This window comes from Asterias amurensis, chromosome 16 (genome assembly GCF_032118995.1).
Source record: "Asterias amurensis chromosome 16, ASM3211899v1".
NCBI classification, from domain to species: domain Eukaryota; kingdom Metazoa; phylum Echinodermata; class Asteroidea; order Forcipulatida; family Asteriidae; genus Asterias; species Asterias amurensis.
In genome coordinates this window covers 10,096,534-10,111,927 of record NC_092663.1, presented here as the reverse complement: position 1 = coordinate 10,111,927, position 15,394 = coordinate 10,096,534, and the positions used below count along the sequence as shown (strand labels likewise).

Here is a 15,394-nt window from a genome sequence, read left to right as displayed (position 1 = left end):
CATGTCAAGAGCTTTCCAATGGTATATAACACTTGGGTAAACAATAATCCTCAAAGCCGACAGAGCTTGTGGCAACAAGAGAGTTCTCACTTATCTGTTAAGAAAGATTTAACTTCGAAATGGCACAGCGCGACTTTTAGCTCATTTCGTCGTGACAGGTAACATATGGGAAACTAACATGGGCTGGAGTTCACTCGTCCCCAGCGTCTTGCTTTATAACCAAAAGCGCTAGGATGGGCAAACGTATCATGCACTGTCATTGGTTTAATAATGCGCAGTCCCATCATGCATCACACTCACACTGCACCATATTGCTATGCACTGTACGCATGACGTACTTCCTGAACAAGAATCTGTGCAAGTGATTAGCCCATCCCAGCGGTCCTGGATAGACTGGCCACTGGGGTCGAGCAAAGGGCTGGAGGAAGATGAATCAAAAGAGGGCGCTGTCGGATGAAGTTTGTACACAGTTTGCCCCGGGGGGGGGGGGGGGGGGGGGGGGGGGGGGGGGGACCGAACATTCGGGGGACAGAATCTCCTGCCACACCGAAACAGTTACCTTCATGGATGTGCTGTCCCTTAAAGGCAGTGGACACTATTGGTAATTACTAAAAATAATTATCATCATAAAACCATACTTGGTAACGAGTAATGGGGAGAGGTTGATAGTATAAAACATTGTGAGAAACGGCTCCCTCTGAAGTGATGTAGTTTTCGAGAAAGAAGTAATTTTTCGACGAATTTAATTTCGAGACCTCAAGTTTAGAATTTGAGGTCTCGGAATCAAGCATCAGAAAGCACACAACTTCGCGACACAAGGTTTTTTTTTGCTTTCATTATTTTCTTGCAAATTCGATGACCGATTGAGCTCAAATTTTCACAGGTTTGTTATTTTATGCACATGTTGAGATACACCAACTGTGAAGACTAGTCTTTGACAATTACCAATAGTGTCCACTGTCTTTAAATAGTTATCCTCAACTAAGCAGCGCGGGTAATAAAAAAAACTCACCTAATTTGAGACGATCGCGGGGAAACTCCCACTTGGGGTCAAAGGGCAAATGGTCGGCAAACTCTTCCCTGAAGGACATGCGGAATGGGGACATGGGGACCCGAGGCGACCGGGGATTCACAGGGAACATTTCAACATCCTGTTGAGAATTCCGCTTGGCTTTACGAGCCAAAAGACGCATCTACAAGAAGAAGAAAAATTGTGAAAAAGGGATGGAGACCGACCTGGGACTGGTACCCGAACCCACACTCTGCTGATCAGAAACACCAGAGCCCAAAATTTATGGCTCTGCTTACCGCCGAACTCTGCGCTTACAATCACCATTCTCTGCTTGTGCAGCAAGCGCCAATTTACTGCGCGAGCTGTGTATGCGTAGAATGCCCTAGTGATCCAAACGCATGCACACAAGCCAAAATTCCTTGTTAACCCGAGAAGTCTTATACATGTATAGCGCACGTGTCTACCAACAAGGTACTCAGGCGCTTAGTATATACATGTACATATTTACAGAAAGATAGGGTTGAATATATGAATTCTGAGACCCGATTATGTAGCACCTTAAAGGAACACGTTGCTTGGATCGGACTAATTGGTCAATGAAAAGCGTTTGAAACCGTTGTTATGAAATGCATATGGTTAGATAGATAATTTAAAAAGTAGAATATAATGATCCACACCAATTTGCCTCGAAATTGCATGATTTTCCTTTTACTCTGCGAACTAAGACGGTCGGCCATTTTGACTCCCATAAATGGCGGACCGTGTTCGTCGATGAGGTAAAAAGAAAACCACGCAATTTCGAGGCATATTTGTGTAGATTATTGTATTCAACTCTTACAACAAGTTTCTAACCATATGCATTTTATATCAAGCGGTTACAAACGCTTTTTATAGAACAACTCATCCGATCCAAGGCAACGTGTTCCTTTAAGGGTTTACAAGTTGCTATTGTGCATTCAGCAGCCACAGCCAGGAACACCGGGGCGAACCCCTTCTCTTTTCAATATATGTGCACTGGGTTCTTTCATTATGCGTTACACAACACATGGGACCAACGGCTTTACGTCCCCTCCGAAGGCGAAGCAATGGTTATGTGTCTTGCACAAGGACACAAGTGTCACGGCTGGGGATTCGAACCCACCCACTGCTGATCAGAAACACCAGAGTTTGAATTCGGTGCTCTTAACCGCTCAGCCACTTCTTTTGTACTTATTATTCTTGTGTAATTTTTACTGGAATTTTAATGTAATGCCTCCTCGAACAGGCTGGTCCTTGAGAGAACGCAATACAAATTCAATAAATTACTCATATTAATCTAAAGACAGCAAAAAAGTAACGCAGCTGTTGTAAAAGCACCTATAATTTTAAAATTGTTACTCGTGTTCTAAAAATGAAAATACCAGGAGACGGAAAATTTTATTACAGTGATTTTGACACATTTTTTTGTTACAATCGGGCGAGTATTATTGTTGGGGTAAGTACTTACAGTTGAAAAAGTGCCCATTTCGTTTGTTGCAGTAACTCCTATTTACAAAACCAGGGGCCAATTTCATAGAGCTGCTTAAGCAAAAAATTTGCTTAAGCACGAAAATAGCTCGCTTATTTTTCACATGTTACTGGCAAAAATTTAATGCCATATACATTGCTTGAGACTGGTATTTAGCTGTTGTTTACTTAGCATAACAATTGAGTTGAGTCTTGGCCGGTAATCTGATTTTACTAAGCAAGGATTTTTTTTGCTTAAGCAAAATTTTGTGCTTAAGCAGCTCTATGAAATTGGGCCCAGCTATTTAAAATTCCCGCTATTAGCTTCACGCTGAATCAGAGGAAAGATCAATCATGTCAATACAAGATTGAGCCTTACCCGTTTGAATGTCGCTAACAGGCAGAGGATTAGGATTAAGATGATGGTTCCGACGCTGATCCCGCCCACTAAGAGAGGCACCAGCAAGACGTCTCCAGATACTGAAACAATAACAAAATAAAGACATAAGTCATGGTTGTTTTTAAAGGGTTTGATACCTTTTGTAGATCAAGTTTTTGGTCATGACATGGATCCCTTATGTAAATGAAGATGTATGTAATAAAATTTATCTGTAATTTACCTGTACAAGTTTCATCTTCATTAGTTGTCAAGTTTTTACAGGGCCATTATTTCCAATGTACCTGCTAAAATATATTTTGTCTCAAATTATTTTTGTGAATTTTGTTTGATCCTTTTTCAAAACTACAGCACTTCAGCAAGTAAGTTTTCTATTATCATTATCGTTAAAGACACTGGACACTATTGGTATCTCAACATATGCATAAAATAACAAACAGGTTTGTGAAAATTTTGACTCAATTGGTCATTGAAATTGCGAGATAGTAATGAAAGAAAAACACCCTTGTCATACAAAGTTGTGTGCTTGACTTTGAAACGTCAAAATCTAGTTCTGAGGTCTTAAAATCAAATTCAAATATTTTAGTGGATAATTACTGCTTTCTCGAAAACAACGTTACTTCAGAGAGAGCTGTTTCTCACAATGTCTTATACTATCAACAGCTCTCCATTGATCGTTACCAAGTATTTTTTTATGCTGATAATTATTTTGAGTAATTACCAATAGTGTCCAGTGCCTAGTGTCCAGGGATAATGGAGAATTTTGAAACATTTGCGGAAGTTAAGGTGCTAACTTACATATGATGACTGTCACCTCAGCCTCTACCTCATCGAAAATGTTCCCAGCAACGCAGAAATAGTTGCCTCGGTCGACCTGTTTCAGTTCCTTGAAGGAGAGCGCCCTCTGTGGGTTATCATACAATTCTGATGGAATTGCCTGCTTTTCCCCGGTGTCCTGCTGCTCTTTCATCCAGGTGATGGTGGGGGCCGGCTCCCCCGTTGTTTGGCAAATTACGGTCAGATTTTCCCCCACTTTTCTTGTGACCACATCTTCTTCAATAAATGCCGTTGGACCCTCTGAAGAAGAAAAAAATACAATTCTAAACTTCACTGACAAGGGCCCTATTTTATAGAGGTGCTTATAAGCTGAAACAAATTGCTTAACAGTTGCCTTCTATTAAGCAGTAATGGGCAGGATACCCATCACAAATTGTACATGTGATATTGTAGTTTAGCTGGTAAACGTATTCTGGTAAGCATAATTTTGTTGTGCTTAACTACTTTTTTCCTTAAAGCAGCTCACTGAAACTGGGCTCAGTTTTATTTTGTAAACAACGGACTGCTGGAGACATTTTATCTGTGAGAGCTGGGTAAATTCGCCAAAGTTTGAGATATAGTGAGAATTTTTGGAGTTTGAGATAGCAGTCCAAAATAACAAAAAAATCGTCATGCTGTCAAACTTTTAGATTGTGGGTCAAGAAACACCAGAGCTTGAGTCCGGTGCTCTTATCCACTTGGCCACGACACGCCATATGATAAATCCTAACAACTTGACTGACATACAAGTTCCGTTTCGTTACCTCCAATGTGAACCCTGCCCTCGCTGCCGACTTTGCCACCCGAGTTTGACACCAGGCAAAGATAATTCCCTCCGTGGGCCTCGGTAATCTCCTGCACCAAGAACAGGTGTGACACCACGGTGTAGTTCTCCCTCGAGAACGTCTGAATGTCGCTGACGGTGGCGTTCATGGTGGTGATCGGTTTGGCCTCTTTGTACCAGGCGAGAGTTGGGATAGGATCCCCCGATGCATGGCACTCCAACTTGAACGTGATGGGGAGTCCCTTGCTTCTGTCTAGGTCATAACGTGGCTTTAAACCCACTGTGATTATTGGCGGGATAATATCTATAATAATAATAAGAAAAATAATAACAATTAATAATAGTCAGAATTTTTAAGCGCTTTTTACACTTGAAGGGTGTCTCAAAGCACTGATCACATACAGTATTTTATGCAAGGTACGGGACTAAGTTTGAGTTATGAGATGTAGGCCTACTCCTTCTAGGTTGGTAGCACCAAGGGGAGTCTCTTGCTTCTGTTCAGGTCATGGTTTACAAGGTGCTGTAACGCAATATGCTGCCAATCCAGCCAGGAACACTGGGGTGAACCCCTTCTCTTTTCGATTTAAGTGCACTGGGTTACTTTATGTGTGTTACACAACACACGAAACCAAGAAGTATTGGTTGAGTGTCTTGCTTAAGGACACAAGTGTCACGGCTGGGACTCGAACCCACACTCTGCTGATCAGAAACACCAGAGTTTGAATTCGGTGCTTTTAACCACTCAGCCATGACACTTCCAGTAAGTGAATAAGAATGGCGAAAAATTCTTGAATGACCATTTAAAACTGGCATGAGCATGGCTGAACATACCAACCAAGCCAAAGGTCAGATTCACAGGTTTGTTATTTTACGCATATGTTGAGATACACCAACTGTAAAGGCTAGTCTTTGACAATTACCAATAGTGTCCACTGCCTTTGACAAGTATAAAATTTCTCAAAAACAAACCTTTCACATTCAGCTGGACATCATACACAACTTGACGTTCCCCATTGCTGCGTTGTCGCGCACGACACCGGTACACCCCAGAGTTGTTCCTCAGAGCGCCCTCTATTGACAGCCCAGATTGATAATGGTACCCGGTCGTCTCGGTTGCCCCGATCCTGACATCGTCAACCGCAATTTCGACAGACGCCGAGGTGTTGTCAGTGGGGGCCCATTCCCAGACCAAGTCGTCCGAGAAGGCAAATTTGTTAGCTTTGCAGGTCAGAGTAGTCTGGTCGTGGATGTAGACCGTTCTTACTTGCTGTGCGGCCGGAAGGATCGTCCTCAAATCTGGCGGGGAAAAAAATTACAGTCAGTAGGATTTGAAACTTTGCTTGTGAAGCCTGGTTCATACTTCCTGCCATGCGCATGCGAGTGCGAAGCGACTGTTGGCGTCACAAATCCGCAAAATTTGCAGCAGCTGAGCTGTGCTCCTTTTTCTTGTGAATTCACAGCAAAAACATAGTTGTGACGTCAAATTGGCTTTGCATTTGCATTCGCATGAAGTATGGTTTGCAGAAGCACCATGTGTAAATCTTTTTTTTAAGTAGTGTTGGTTCTGCAAAGAACCGGCTGGGCGGTTGAAGCCTCAACATTTTTCCTGAAGACGATCAGCATACTGATCGGAATGTTGAGTTGTCAACCACCGACTTTTTCAAAAGAGATTTACACATGGTGCTACCTCAAGCCACACCTAAAAATTTCAGTCCAACCAAGGACATTAATTTTGAAGCACAAATGCATTTCTGTTACCAATAAATGTATTTCTACATATGAACTTAGAGAATTTTGAGAAAGATTCTGCTATAGTTGGGTAGTGAGGCCATTTATAGCTTTTCAATTTTAAACCACAGGCCAATTTGGTTGGTTAGTAGTTTTATTTTAATTATTAAAATAGCATACAGAAAAGGCTATCTGCCTATCTCACTCTCTATTTATGTATTTCAACTTCACTGCTTATGTTTTACTAAATACCTGTTTATGTGTGTTGTGTTTACATTTAGCTTTCGAGAAAGACTCTGCTAGGATCAAAACATTCGCCAATGACTATTTTTTTGCATTTATACCATAGGTTCGTTTGGTTGGTAAGTTGTTTGCCACAGCTAATTATATTTTCTCTTTTCAGACTCTTACCTGTAGGCCTGTACAAAAGGACTTCAAACCCCAACTCCTGGATCTTATTGGACGGAGACATCGCCAGGCATCTGAGAATCCCTGCCTGCCCCAAATCCCGGACCGTCAAAACCGATTCAATCTTACGATCAGGAATCATCAAATTCTCCGTCACACTACTCTCCCATCCCAGACTTGCAATCGGCACCCAGCGGTTTTCGTCCAGTAACGAGTCGCCAACCTCGGTGCAGAACTCGTCGGGGCAGGCCTGCCAGTACCAGGCCACGTCAGGCAAGGGATTGCCCCAGACATGGCAAGTTACGTGGTTGTCCTGATGGGTGTAGAAAAGCGGCGGATCATGGAAAGTTGGTGCTGGGCTGACCGTTAAGTTCACCTCTGGAGGTTCTGTAAAACAAAATCTAAAAAGTTCACTTTTTGACTAGAAAAAAACCTAAACAAAAGAGTGAAGCTGCTCAATATAAAATTTGATTTAACGGTATTATACAGGATTGGCAAGGGTAAGCAATTTCACTGTTTAATTTTAGTCTGTAATCTTGTTGATTATTAAGTTCATACTAGAACCATTTTGCTGTGAAAAAAAGCACGCTAAAAACCAGTTGTTTGCGCAAACAAGCAAAAAACGCATGTAAGTTTGTGGGTGGGTCAAAATTTTTTGTCACAAAATGGCGGGCAGTGTAAGTTCACAATTCAAATAAATTCAATTCAATTCAATTTCAATTCAAACCTTTATTCATCATGCCCAGCACGAAAATCACTTGAAAAGGAAAATCACACAATTTTGAGGTATATTTGTATGAATCACTATGTTCTACTTTTAAAACATCTTTCAACCATATTCATTTCAACTTACCCAGAATAACAACTTGAGCGCTAAGGTTCTTCCTTTCGTACCCGTTGGTGGCCGTGATGGTGTAGGACCCTCCGTCAGCCACCGATAAATTCTGGAGGCATGCGGAGACGATCTCAACGTGCTCTCTGAGTGGTTCTCTCATTACTGAAAACACAGGGTAGGTCTCGTTTGTCATGTTGACGCCATCTTTGCTCCACAGGATCGATGCGCTCGGAAACGCTTCCACCAAGAACGCAACGCAGACTTCAGTTTCCCCTTCCAGCACTTCGAAGGTATCTTGGTCGGCAGGGTAGTGGGAAAGAGTCGTATAGCCGCTCCCTGTAAAACCGAAGGTACACATTTGTTGACTGAGTATTGACTTTTTGACTAATTGGTTATCACTCTTAAAATTAACAGCAATAAAAACTTCCTTGGTAAGAAGACCAGCAGCTTTCGATAGTTAAAGCATTTTGAGAATCGTTTCACTTTGTGGTAATGTGGTCATGGAAAGAGACGTTAGTTTTGATCCCCTGAGAATCGAATCAGAGAAACGTTACTGTCAGACACATTTCTTAGATTGTTCATTCCAACTATGGATGAATCTTCCTGCGTGGACATAGCCACTATGGATTTTCTGCAATATTTCAAAAATGGTGCAATCTTTTTGCAATGATGGTAGTTTAATTGTGTACATCCAAAATTATTAAAAAAATCATGCTTTTTGAGCAAATGTTTTTCACACGACTCAACTTCAGTTCTTTCATGAGAAACCGCCATCATCACAAGGCCAGTGTTTAATTAAAAAAAACTGCTCAAAAACAATGGGTAATGATTTGTTGAAGCGCTTTGAGAAGCCCTTCATGTGTGAAAAGCGGGATATAAAAAACTGATTATTACTATAGTTTTTGTTAACATCAAATTTTTGCCGAGTTACCAGTTCTCTAAAGAACAAACTCTACCTGGCAAGTAGATTGAGACACTTTAACTCTGTTGACATTTAAGCCTAATGATGTGTTACTATGTTATCTCATGGAGGTAGTGTTAAACATATAATCATATATGCATCATCATTTAACTATGCATGAGCCAAAAATAAGTTTGTGGTTTAAGTTGACCTTGCCACATCAGTTGTTTAAAAAAGTTTGTAGCCTTTAACAAAAAAGTTTGTAGCCCTTGCTAGAAAGTTCTCAAGAGGGAAGATGTTGTGATAATACTTACGAAGGACTTGTACAAGTCTACACTCATGTTTATTCATATGCTAGTAAGCCCAATGTATGTCACACAACCAGTTCTACAGTTACTCATTAAAACATTGTGCTTCAACGTATAACAACAAGTCTCCAACCTTGTAACTATGGGTATGTTCAGACAGCGTACTAAGTTAGACCCGAACCGATTGAACTTTTACGAGCAGCAGGGGGTGATCGTAAAAATAAAACCCCTTTGCGTTCAGACAGCACTGAGTTAAACCTGATCCGGTTTATCTTTGGTTTTAAGAGGTCAAAGAAAACGCGACCCTGTTACTCTAACATCCTGTTTATTGTCCTGTTCATTGGTCACCGTGAGTTTACGTAATCATTACGGAGGTCGATGGGTCACCTGTTGTGAGTTAAACCGGATGTGGTCTTTTTTATTCTGTCCACACACAGTGTTAAAAGATAAACCCGAAGCGGTCTAAAGATAAACCCTCTCCCTGGACGGTTTATCTTTTGTGGGTTGAACTCAATTCGGACTAACTTAAGATCCGTTCAGACACACTGAGTTGAACTCGATTGAGTTGAACCACGAGTTAAACCAACTTTAGTACCGTGTCTGAACGCACCCTATTACAACACACATGGTGTTACCGCAAACCAAATATATATAACCAGACTCACCTATTACACTGACGCTGTCACTTATGGTCACATTGGTCTCCTCATTATAAATGTTGCAGTAGAACAACCCGTTGTTTTTCAGCGAGACTTTGTGTAGGGTCAGGTTGCTGACAAATCTTAGTAGGACGCCAATGACCGAGAGAGGTGGCATTATGACCTCTATGTTTCCCGGCTCCTCATTCTAAACAAGGTGGGGAATACGAAATGTTTGTTATATCAATTGTGATAGGTCATTTTTCATACAGCCCTTGTGCAGCGCCCTCGTTTGACCTCAAGACATTATCTATTGTCTCCTTGTATTTTCCAATGATTGGTGAGTCATTCATACCACAGCACTGGTACAACCAACATCATTATCTGTTCTGTGGCAAAAGATACCTTTATATTTCACACTATTAAAGACACTGGACACTCTTGGTAATTGTCAAAGACCAGTCTTCTCACTTCGTGTATCTCAACATTATATGCACAAAATAACAAACCTGTGAAAATTTGAGCTCAATTGGTCAACAAAGTTGCAAGACAATAATGGCAGAAAAAATGCCCTTGTTGCACAAGTTGTGTGCTTTCAAATGCCTGATTTTTGAATTCAAAATCTAATTCCGAGTTCTCAAAATCAAATTCAAATATTTAAGTGAGAAATTACTTCTTTCTCAAAAACTACTTTACTTCAGAGGGAGCTGATCTCACAATGTATTATACTATCAACAGCTCTCCATTACTCGTTACCAAGTAAGGTTTTATGCTAACAATTGTTTTGAGTAATTACCAATAGTGTCCAGTGCCTTTAAGCATCTTAAAATAATGCATTATCAGAACAACAGTCAAACATTGAATGTCTAGTTATTGTTCTTACTCTTCTTATAAAGTTCCATTTTCATTTATTTGTTGTTAAAACCCACCTGTTGATTGGGGAAGAAGAATTTAAAAGATTTAAATAATGCATTATCAGAACAAGCGTCAAACATTGAATGTCTAGTCATTGTTCTTACTCGTCTTATAAAGTTCCATTTTCATCTGATTGTTGTTAAAACCTACCTGTTGATTGGGGAAGAAGAATTTAAAAGATGGGAAAGCATTGTAGTTCCATCTCCTGTATGCCAAAAGGGGGATTTCCACACTGCACATTATGTTGAGTGGCCCAGTGCCTTGGACCAGTTGCCTCGGTGATAGGACCATATCTGTCTCGAATAAGTTCTCTCCCTGCGTCCCTAGATAAAGACAAAAATAAATCATTGATTTCATCAGAGTCAATTAATAATAAACAATAATAACAAGTTCTTGAATAGTACATTTACGATAAGGTTCAATGCGTTTTATATGTTTTTCTGTTAGCCGGAGATTTTTGTGGAAGAAATGTAAAGCATAATGCATGAGAGTGATAAGTTTTTGGCCAATAAGAAGACACAATTACTATAGATCACATGCCGCGTGCTTGACCCATACATAATGGTGCGCTAAAATTCATGTGCTGAGGGCAACACACAGAAGGTACATACACGAATAACTGATTAGATAAACGAGTAGGTAAAGGCGCCTCGACGCTCGCGCTGGTCTTTTTTTCATGCGTGACGTCTTGGGTTGCCGCCGCCGCGTGCGCCTTGATTAAAGGCTAGGTAAACTCCTCTAGCGAAAACACTGACTTGCAAGACAAATTATGACTAGTCACCTACCTGCCTGAAGGAGCCGGAAATTTGTGAACTGCCTGAAAACCTTACACAGGGCCGACAGTTTCCTCGTCTGGTTGCTGAGGTCGACACTGACATTGAAGCCGACCTTGGGGTCGTAGACCTCCGTCCAGGTCAAATCGGGGACAGGATCCACCGAGATCGTGTAGACAATGCTGAGTTCGATGGAGTCTGTTACACTGGGATCACTGACTCGACAGGGAACTATGAACGATCGACTGTCGTTCTTGAGACTTACATCATTGGCGGCTGGAAGAATGAGCTGTTTGGGATCTATTCAATGGAGACACACAGACAAAAGAAACCAACAAAACCAGCGTTATTACTGTCTGCTGTTAGAGATTTGTGGAGATTTTTAGCTTCAAATGTAAAAAACAAAGTTTGCTGTTGCAAACTGCTTACCAACCAAAAGGACCTACAACAAATAACTAAAGGCATATCATTTTGATAGGCTAAATGACCATATAAACAGATATACCGGTGTGGTGGTTTCAACTTTCCGCTGTGTTCAGTTTTCCGAATGACCAAATACGGTAGGAATTACGTCATGCGATGCCTGCGCACAGCAAGCGAAAGTAGTCCATTTTTAGTGCCGTATTGAGTCATGGCTGTCATGGCGGCGTCCACGAGTCGAGTACAACTAGCGGCAAACGCGTGGATCGTATGAGTTGTTTTTTATGCAAGCAGAGTGTGACCTGCCTGAAGTTGTACCCATGAATACATGTAAAGATGGGGCAAGAGATTATGTGACTACACAGAACTTAAGAATCGTAGTATAAACAATGTGGGGTCACTGCTGAGAGAACTACAGTACTCGCCAGGGTACTCGCGGAGGTATCTGACAAGTCACCCGGAAAACTGAACACGCCGGAAAGCTAAAACCGTTAGAACACCGTGCTGATATGACCGACAACGTCACCTGGAAAACTGAACACGGCGGAAGACTGAAACCGCCACACTGGTACTGTTGTAGCACCATGTAATGGTTTACAAGGTGATGTGGCGCAATATACAGCCAAACAAACCAGGAACACTGGGGTGAACCCACTTCTCTTTTCAATGTGTATTGGGTTCTTTTACAGTCATTACACAACACACGGGACCAGCAGCTTTACGTCCCATCCAAAGCATGAATTAATAATTGTTAAATGGCTGGCTGAAGGACACAAGTGTCATGATCAGAGCCTAATTTCATAGCACTGCTTAGTGGCCGATTTTGTGCTTATTGTGCGATTTCCATTTCATGGCGTTGCTAACCGTAAGCACACGAAAAGGCATTCTAACCTGATGGTGCTAACCGCACAAAAATAAATGATGTCACAGTGCAAATCCATGGTAAACGTGCAATATGGCTGCCAAATTTTTCTGCTAACCTGTGAAATACGCTTGCACCTTAGCAAATTTTTCTGCTACAGTAAGCACGGAAATACCGTTAAGCAGCACTATGAAATTGGGCCCACGACTTTAACGATAACTCAGCTGAACAGAACCACTAGTGTTCTTATACCCTTGGCCATGACCACTGGTAACCTATAAGAAAAATCAATATTATGGGGTGTCGTGGCCCAGCGAGTAAGAGCACAGAACTCGAGCAACTCTGACATTTCTGTTAAGCAGAGTCAGGGTTCTACACTGAGCAAGACATTTAATTTGAATTGCTTCTCTCCACCAAGGGGTAAATGGGTACCTGTGTGGGCAGGGAGATGGTTCTTGTGATTGATTTAGCTTGGTAGCGCATATTTGGCAGCACAGGCTGTATACATAAGGGAGCTGAGATGGTCTAAGGAATGAATGTGACCAGGGGTACAAATGTTGGAAGGGCTTTGAGACGCCCTGCACTTTATATAAACCAATTATTATTTGTATTACTTACTCGTAGATCGAACAAAGACATATACAGTCGCTATTAACTGAGGGTCGTCATACGTGGCGTAGCGTGTAAACTTGCAACCATACTCCCCAGTGTCCAGCCAGAGTGTGTCATCGAGACTCAGAACATTCCGGTACATTGGGTCTGAATTAGGAGACTGGCTCAGTGTCTCCACCGTTTGCATTCTGCTCGCCACACCGTCCGGAGTGAACCAGTACATGGGTTGGATACCTGTGCAGACTAGCTCAAGTCTACTGTCAGTGTCGATGACAATTTCTTGGGCGTCCATGGTGGGCCTCACTACAAGTTACGAGACAGAGTTTCGTTTTTACAAAAATACCAAAACAATCAGTTTGTTTGTTGTTGGTTCAATTTTGGGGTTGACGACGAAAATTTTACTAGAAGGGGATTGAACCTGCGACCTTATTTTCAATAAGTTGTAACAGTTTTTCTATATATGCAAGTTGGTAGACACACAAGGCCTGAAGGACGCTTCAAGGTGTGGCCTACAAATATTTTTTTCCAGAGGTCGTTGCAACCTACTCCTGGGACTGAAACAGGGTTACCCCTTTTAGAGTCCATACAGATGTAGGCTTTGGTATCATCCAGGAGAAGGTGTGGCATTATCAGAGCTCCCTGATTGCGACTTGACTTACCAACAAAGTTTGCCACGTAGCTTTGGACCTCTGTCCTGTCACCGAGCACAGCTTTACACGAGATATTGCCGCTGAAGTCCATTTGCTCTGCATCCACAGTGAACCCAATCCTGGGGTCATAGGTCGCAACCATGGCTGAGGTCAAAGCATCAATGGTGACGAGGCTCACTGTCGCATCGGGTGAGCTGACACGACAGGGAATGATGAAAGGTTCGTCCCCCCGGAAATGTTTAAGTTTTGTTTGGGCTTGTCTTAAGAATAATGGTTCTGTTGGCAACAGAAAGATAAAAAAAGAAGTACATGTAAGTTAGCAGATACTGGTTTGAACTGTTCAATGTGTGCGATCTTAGATTGTCATGCTGAAACGATCCTCAAAATTATTCCGAGATACGTTCTAAATTTTTTGAGGTTAGTTTGAAATGATAGCTCTCAACCTTTTAGTAACCCCTGGAGTTAAAGTTTCAAGGAGCTTCTGAGAAAATTTACCAAACAGAAGGATTTATCTACTTTTTGTCAAACAGATACAAGAAAGTCTAAATTCAGATGAAAGTATGAAATTCATTTCTCGTCCCTAGACTGTAGACAGTGCTCAAATTTTACAGCGGACCACTGGACCACTAGCCCCGAGGCCAGTGATTACAGTGTTGGGCCAGTAAACTCAAGACCGGACAAGCACGGTGGTCTTGTTTTTTTATTATCTCAAATCAACATCGTCTCAAAAATATTATGTTCAAATGTTGAGTCTGAGTCTCACGAATATCTTTCAATTTTTCAGAGTACCACCAACTCAACAGAAGTGTTTTGTTCAAATGAAACAGTTTAGATGATATCTATAACAGTGTTCTCATTTTGATTCTAGTCTCTTCTCATTTTGATATTTGTCTTTTAAATAAAACTGCGTTCCAGTAAAGATTCTGAGCAACAAATCCTGTGATCTTGTATATTCCCCCAATAATTTGTACCATGCTAGACTATACCCCCCAATAAGCCCATTCTATACATTTTGTTGAAACTTACCTCCTGCGCTGGTCACAAAGACATAAACCGGGGGTGAGTACCACTTGTCTGGGGAGGCTGGATGGCTGTGAATACATCGATACTCTCCAGTGTCTTCCGTCGACACCCCCTCGATTCTCAGAGTGGTTCTCCGTTGGGAAGAGAAGGCATCGCGCTGGCTGGAGATTGCAAAGCTCTGCCGGGGGTGAGTGGGCCATTCCCAGGACAGCTCTTCCGCTCCTGTGCAGGTCAGTTCGATTGCTGTGTTGGTGTCGACCACAAGCTCCGGGGGTAGGTTTAAAATATGGGGGGTTTCTGCAGAAATTTACAACAGAGCAATACAAGATTGAGTATAAACATTCTTCACAACTGAAAAAAAAAGAAATTACTTACGAGAGATTGCCTAACAATTAACATCACAAGGTCGGTCGACCACTTTAAGATGAGGGACCTGACTGATATGGGCTGTCTGGCTGTGTAGACCCAAATCAACCGAGTGTGAATTTTTAGTGTAAATTTTCTCAACGATCTTGACAACTTGCTCGATTTCAAAGCCTGCACACAAGATCTCATAATTAGTCTGGTTTCCTTTTTAGTTGTTATGGTTGTAGCAATTGGTCTGACGTTTATGTATGGGGCTAGCCATTCCATGGTACATGTACGGGATAATTTTCCGCACGTCACCACCAATTTATCCGCCGGAAGTTGGTGGTGAGGTCGTAAATTTTTTCTAAATAATACTTAAGGGAAGGGGCAAAGTGCCTTGCTCAAAATCAAAAACTATGTGTCAATTCAATGACACTGTCATGACCAGGATTCGAACACACCACCTCTAATTCTTAATC

At 41.7% G+C, this 15,394-nt stretch overlaps 1 protein-coding gene across 1 annotated transcript in view; it reads right to left on the bottom strand.

Moving 5' to 3' along the window:
- Positions 1 to 15,394, bottom strand: part of LOC139948586 (vascular endothelial growth factor receptor 1-like) — a 67,058-nt gene that overhangs the window by 9,961 nt on the left and 41,703 nt on the right. The window contains 13 exon segments of the mRNA XM_071946758.1: positions 1,013 to 1,193; positions 2,877 to 2,977; positions 3,693 to 3,971; positions 4,475 to 4,798; positions 5,464 to 5,790; positions 6,634 to 7,017; positions 7,484 to 7,801; positions 9,340 to 9,520; positions 10,378 to 10,550; positions 11,013 to 11,300; positions 12,901 to 13,197; positions 13,554 to 13,820; positions 14,571 to 14,864. Coding sequence (XP_071802859.1) covers positions 1,013 to 1,193; positions 2,877 to 2,977; positions 3,693 to 3,971; positions 4,475 to 4,798; positions 5,464 to 5,790; positions 6,634 to 7,017; positions 7,484 to 7,801; positions 9,340 to 9,520; positions 10,378 to 10,550; positions 11,013 to 11,300; positions 12,901 to 13,197; positions 13,554 to 13,820; positions 14,571 to 14,864 — 3,414 coding nt within the window.